Below are 6,778 nucleotides of genomic sequence, written 5' to 3'. Positions count from 1 at the left end.
GCAGAGGCGGGTGGCGGCAGTAAGAGTAGCAGAGGCGGGTGGCGGCAGTAAGAGTAGCAGAGGCGGGTGGCGGCAGTAAGAGTAGCAGAGGCGGGTGGCGGCAGTACGAGTAGCAGGGGCGGGTGGCGGCAGTACGAGTAGCAGGGGCGGGTGGCGGCAGTACGAGTAGCAGGGGCGGGTGGCGGCAGTAAGAGTAGCAGAGGCGGGTGGCGGCAGTAAGAGTAGCAGAGGCGGGTGGCGGCAGAAAAGAAGAAGAGGCCGCCGCGTGTCGTGGTTGTGCAAGAGCCGATGGCCAAGGTCCGAGATGCGCCGAGATGCGCCGAGATGCGCCGAGAGATGGCCGCGATGCGCTCACTCGAGCAGATGCACCGAGATTTGCGCGACGAGATTTGCGCGACTGCCCTCCCTCCCCCGCCCCCCTCCCCGGTCTCCAGGTGGCCTTCTCTGCTCTCGGCCCTTCGGATCGCGAGACGCTCGTGGTGGGCCCGCCACGAGCGACGCCCCGCAAGCCAACCCCCCCGCACGCCGCTCCTTCACACCACCCTCCCGCTGTGAACAGGTTGCGCTTCGCGACTACTCTCGCCACTCGCTGATCGAGGCGACGAAGGTGGCGCCGTTCTGAGGCGCTTCCCTGGCCGCACAGAGGGGGGGGGGGGGGGGGCAGCGGATGGGGTGAGGGGCTGGCGACGGCAAGGCACTGTCTACGCGCGCGTCGTACGAGTTTGGGTCGCTCTTTCGTGCGCTTAGGGAGCGCCACTGGCTATCGCACTACTACCAAGAAAGTTTTAAACTATCCTTAGAGACGTAACACGTTGCACGTTTGGACGACTTTGGTAGAGAGAGTGGGAACTTCTATTTCGTATTTCCCACTCTACTTACCGCAGGCCGGCAACTGCAAACTACGGTCTACCTACGCCGCTAACCTTTATCGGGCAGAAGGTAATTTACGCAACCTAAACCTTTTGGGCGCAATTGAGAAGGTTGCATAGTGGGAAAAGTGCTTTTAAGAGAAAGAACCTCATGTGCAAGAATTTTACAACAAAACTCCCTCGCACAACACTGGGCACGGGACTGGCGCGTACTGTGCAAGAAACGGAACGAGTCGAGTCGTGGAGGGTGGAGCGCATTTTACACGTCATCTGGCAGAGCGTTTTTTATCTCTATACGTCGCGCAGAGCTTGTAGTTGTACGGGACCACGATGAGCTGCTTGCAAATAAATTAATAAATAAAAACGGACACCTCTACTGTGAGATCTCGGTTGAGGCGGCCGGCGCGACGAGCCGAGGGTGCGTCCAGCCAGCGCCGCCGTGCCGCTGCGAGAGGTGCATCGCCTCCTCGCACCGCCGTTCCGTCGGGCCGGCGGGGTTGGCGTCGTGCTGGACGTCGCGGATCTCGTCGGGGGCGGTGGCGGTGATGGTGCGGAAGAGGTGCGCCTGCATCTCCCCCGCGTGCTCGAGCGGCACGCGCGAGATGGAGGGCTCGTTGCCGCGCGCTTGGTGGTTGAAGGTGGTCGACGGCTTGCACGCGAAGCGGCCGTAGAGCTCGGCGGCCTGCCGGCCGAGCAGCGGCGTGAGCCGCTCGAGCACCTTGAGCTTGTCCTCCTGCGCCTTCACCTGCGCCATGATGATTTCGGCGCGCGCCTCCGCGTCGAAGCCCACGCCGACGCCGTTGACCTTGAGCGCGCCGCGCACCACCGTCGGATACTTGCGCACGCCCTCGTGCATCTGCGACGGGAAGAGTTTGATGTAGCGCGCCACGTCGAGCTCCGTGTTCACCCACCTCTGCGACTGCAGGATCTTGAACTTGCGTGCGTTCGCCGAGAGGTTGAGTTCTCGGATCGAGAGCGTGACGTATCTGTGACACCACCGCGCCAGGCGCTCGATGTGGGGGACCTCACGGATGACGGTCGGCACATGCGCGTCGTCGGCGATGCACTTGGGCGCGATCTCCGAGAACTCCTCCTTGAGCGGCTTGAGCACGAGGAAGCAGACAGCGATGCAGAAGCACACCATCGAGAAGAGACCGCCCTGCGTGAAGCCGAGGAGGACGGCGAAGCGCTCCAGGTGGCCGTCGACGACGGTGAGCACCTCGCCGTGACGGGTGCGCAGGAAGGCGAGGTCGTCCAGCGTCGCCTCCGCCGCCTTGACCACCTCGCTCACGTCCTTGATGGCTAGCCTCGTCCGCGTCGCCTCGTCGAGCTGCTCGACCCACTTGATCAGCATCAGGGTCGCCCGCGCCGCCGAGTCGAGCAGGCTCGTCGAGTACGCGTTGGAGTAGTCGAGGGCGACAATGACGGCGTGGTCGTCGAGCTGGGGCGAGTCGCAGTACAGCTGCAGCGCGGTGGCGACGCCCTCACCGCCGCTGCGCAGGCCGACGGCCATCTGGCCATAGAAGAGCAGCGCCGGGCCGATGGTCCTCGCCGCCCAGCTCGCGCGCGCGCGCCACGCCTCCTTGAAGAGGGCCTCGCCCATGCCGATGGGCCGCGTGCCGGCGCGCAGCGACGGCGTCCCGTCGTCGAGACGCTTGAGTAGCTGGGTCGAGAGCACCGTCGCCGCGATGCGCGCGATGCTGTCGGGGATGGCGAAGCGCTCGATCGCCTCGAACAGCACGACAAACTCGGCCTCGAGTGGCTCGAAGAAGGGCTTGAGGTGCTCCGTGCGCAGGCCCGTTCCCGCGGGCTGCTTCTTGTAGCGCGCCGCTGCAAGCCGAGGCCGCCACTTCTCGACGAGCTCCTCGAGAAAGGTCTTCCGGCTGAGCTCCTCGCCGAGGGCGTGCGCCCTCTCCTCCGACTGGCCGAGCCGGCGTTGCGTCCGCCACTGGTGGAGTGCGGCGCGCTCCGCTTGCTGCACGTCGGCGCAGAGCAGCTGGCGCAGCTGCATGTACGCCACCTTGTTGGGCGGGACAGACGGCGTGTCCATCATGCGCGCCGCGCCCTGTCGAAGGCGCCTCGTTCGCGCCGCCTGCTTCATGAACTCGACCGTCTCTGCGCCCCGCTGCTCTTCAGACTTGCCCTCTCGGGCGCGGTGCATGGCGATCGTCGGGAGCCTCTCCTCCCACTTGTGCTCGCGCCACAGCTGCGCGAAGCCTCCCTCAAAGAACCGGCGTGCACGCTTCTGCAACGCGTCGGCCGGGTTCTCGTCCTTTGGCGGCTTCGCGAGGAGCCAGCGCGGCATCGAGAGCAGCAGGAGCCAGCGCTCGGGGTGGAGCAGCCCTCGACCGCGCCCCGCCGTGAGGGCCCCCATCACCGCCTTCATGACGGGCTGCACAGCCTCCGCGTCTCGCACGCCGAGGTAGTCCAGCGAGTTGCCGCGTGTGGAGAGCAGCACGAGCGAGTCGGTCGGCACCTTCCCTCGCAAAAAGGCTAGGGCGGCGGCGACCGGCGGCGACACGTCGGCGTCGATGTCATCGGGCGGGCGTGCAGCGCCCTGTGGCGGCGTGGCCGTTGCCACCGCTGGCGGCGCCGCCGCTGGCGACGGCGCTGGCGCCACTGTCGCCATCGCCACTGCTGGCGACGCTGACGGCGCCGGCGTCACTGTCACCGTTGCCACCGCTGGCGGTGGCGGCGCCGCCGCTGGCGACGGCGCTGGCGCCACCGTCGCCATCGCCACCGCTGGATTTTTTGTATACTAGCAGGTTGGCTCGCTAGTCGCTCGCCGGGCCCGCGCAGCACGCGCGGGCCTTTTTTGTGGTTGATAAAGTGGCACCTTCGACATTGCACTTGGAGCACTTGGAGTGCCGATTGCGTTTCTTTTCTTTATAGGAGAGAGAGTTGTATTGTCTAAATTCTTTATGCTGTCCTCCTATTTTTACTATTTAGGATTCCTAAGCTTAAAGGCCCGCTAAACGCGCGAGGCGGTGGCGGCGGTGGTGCGGGGGATTGGCAGGGGAGGCGGCGGGATTGACAGGGGATGGGGCGGCCACGAGCGGAGCGGCGGCGAGAGGGGGGGCGGCGGCGAGGGCGCGAGAGGCGCCAACGAGCGAGGAGCCCGCGCCATCAGAGGGACGCGCCGCTGCGAGATGGAGGGCGGCGGTGACGGAGGCAAGGCGCGAGGCGGCGGCGGCGGCGGCGGCGGCGGCGGAGGCGGCGGCGGCGGCGGCGGCGGCGAGAACGGCGGCACCGAGTTGTCTCGGTGAGCGGAGCGGCGGCAGGAGGAGGAGCAGCTCGCTGTTGAGCGCTTTTGAGCCTGGGATCCCATGTCACTGCGACCGGCGTGCCCGGGAACAGAGATCGCGCGCGCGCCGCCACTCACGACGCGCGCGCGATCTTCGCGGAGTCGGGTCCCCAGAGGGAAGCGGTCTTCTCGGCCGACGTCCAGCGGCGCGCAAGGAAGCAGGCGCAGCGGTGCACCGCGGCGCGTTGATTCGCGACCACCGTCGGCCGCGGACGGCGGCGGCGTGGCGGCCGCGGGCGCTCGCGAGACGCGCCGCTCTGCTCTGGTACGGTTCGTTCGACACGTTGTGCCGCCACACGCCCGGCGGCCGCGGGTCCCAGAAGTGGTTGCGCGGGCCTCTTCCTTGCGGCCGCGGGACGGCGTCGGGCACGTCGTCGGTCGCAACAGATGCGCGGCGAGCCGAGGCACGTCGTTGCTGGCGCTGGTGGTTTGAGGTCGGCATCGTCCAGAGCTCGGTCGAGAGTCGAGAGCTTCAGCTGGCCGAGGGTGCCACCTTTATGACTTTATCGTTCAACGTTGAAATTTATTTCTGTAGTGTAACTCACTCCCAAGATTAATTCTCGCGCACGTCTACTCTTGGCCGAGGAGAGCGGTCTGCCCCACCACAAATGCCAGCAGAGCTCAATACGGATGGATTGCCGACGGGCAAGCCTCATTGGCGCCCCCCCTAAGCAGCCCGTCGATGCAAGTGGCTCGCGCGGCCACGGCCGCAACGACGCGTCGCCGGCGGCGCTCACTCGAGCCCGAGCCCTCCACGACGGCAACGCCAGGTCGTCGCGTCCGCCCCGCCAGCACTTGAGCACGCCTCCCGCATACCGATGACTGCACTCGGCGTCCATGGCGTCGAGGGTGGCGCCGGCGCCCGTGCTTCGCAGCGTGACGTGCGCAACGTGGATCCGCAGCTGCGAGCAGACGGCCCATTCGAGGCGGGCTCCCTCTGGCAGGTCGACGACGAGGGGGCCAGGCTGGCCGGTTTGGTTGTCGACCGTGTCGCGTAGCTCGGCGAAGGTTCTCGCGGCGTAGGTTGACGGCGGTGATGGTGGTGGTGGTGAAGGAGGCGACGGCGGTGGGGCTAGCGGTGGGGGCGGTGTCGACGGCGGTGAGGGCGGTGGCGGCGGCGGCAAGGGCTGGAAGCAGATCGTCCAGCCCATCTCGGTCACAGATGTGTCCGACCTCCAGCTAAAGGTCGTCCCGGCGGTGACGAGCAGGTTGCTGGGCCCTGTCGTCCCCTGGTACCGCTTGCTATCGATGGTGATGTAGTCGTAGAACGATTCAGTGTTAAACTCGGTGGCAGACAGCAGGCCGGTCTGTAGCACCTCGACAGTGCATTCCTCATTGTTGCCGTAGGGGCCGTCGCCGTCCGTGACGCAGCTTCTGCCGTCGGAGCTTATGGTGAGGTGGCAGTACTCGGAGCCCGTGAGCACGTGGAAGGCCGGAGAGGGCGGCGGTGATGGCGGCATGCTGTAGCAGGTGTACTCCTGGAAGTACGAATAGGGTACATACTCCAGCTTTCCAGCTGTTGTGTCCATTGGCACTTGTCCGGAGCTCGTGAAGTAGCGCACGCAGCGCGGAAGTCCTGCGCTCACGCACCCGTCGTGATCGAGCGTAGGGCTAGCCGCCCACGCGATAGCGACGCAGCGCGCGTGAGACAGGCATAGTGCTCTGCACTCGTGCTCGGAGTCGCAGCCGGTTGTGAAGTCATCAAAGGTGTTGTTAACCTGGCCGGTCTCGCGGCAGAATCCCGACCCAACAAACACGGTACAGGATTGAGGTGCACGCTGCAGAAGCAGTGTCGTCCCCCCTCTCCCCGACGGCGATGGCGGTGTGACCGATCGAGCTACAAGAGGAGCTTGTTCAGCAGGATCCGGACGTCGGATGCACTACCTCACTGGGCCTGAGAACACCGCACGACCGCCCCTCACCACTCGCTGTAATAGGTCACTAGAGACCCACACCTCCACGCACACGGGCTAGCGGGCGTGCTGGGCTGGTGCTGCTGCTGCTGCCACCACCCTGACCGCTCGCCCCTCCGCGCCCCCGCTGCTGCGTGGCTGTCGCCCCACTGCTGAGCTCAACAAGGCATTATCTCTCGCGTAGAACTTCCTCAAGAGCCGCATCACCTCAGGTGTCAAGCTGCGATTTATGCCATCACCTGCTCCAGCATTGGTCACGTGGCTTCTGTCGAGATTGGTGTACTTGAGGTCAGACGGGGGGATGTTCTTGGTCAGGCTGTCTCCCAACAATGAATGATTGTGCCGGAGGGCAGCGGACATTGCCGCAAGCGCAGAGTCGGAGACCCTTCCTTTGAACGCTCCCAGCAACCCCTGGGTCAAATTCAGAAACGGAATACGGTGCTCCCAAAGGGGCACGGTCGTGTTGCCACGAAAGTCACTCTGAGGCGCCCAGTGCGGAACTGCGGATTATGACGCCCGAAGGTCCTAAGCCTGTATGCCACGTTCAACAAGCTGACATTTTCATCCTCCAAACGGAATACCTTGTGGCTAGTTCCAATTCACTGTGGCACAGCCCGCGTTACAAGACCTTGATTTTGACCATTTGCGCACTATTGTACCTCTCGGTGCCTTCCAGAGGCAGCTGCGACCCC

General features: G+C 65.3%; 1 protein-coding gene across 1 annotated transcript; it reads right to left on the bottom strand.

Moving 5' to 3' along the window:
* Nucleotides 1–3,786: 3,786 nt before the first annotated feature.
* Nucleotides 3,787–4,475, bottom strand: EMIHUDRAFT_443326 (hypothetical protein; the record flags this gene model as incomplete). The annotated part of the gene is made up of 2 exons (XM_005779275.1): nt 3,787–4,234; nt 4,273–4,475. Coding segments are annotated over 2 exons (442 nt in total), but the record flags the coding sequence as incomplete, so codon positions are not given.
* Nucleotides 4,476–6,778: the final 2,303 nt, after the last annotated feature.

This window comes from Emiliania huxleyi, assembly GCF_000372725.1.
Source record: "Emiliania huxleyi CCMP1516 unplaced genomic scaffold EMIHUscaffold_233, whole genome shotgun sequence".
NCBI classification, from domain to species: domain Eukaryota; phylum Haptophyta; order Isochrysidales; family Noelaerhabdaceae; genus Emiliania; species Emiliania huxleyi.
Note: the sequence above shows the minus strand (reverse complement) of the source record. Positions and strands in the feature narration are given on the sequence as shown.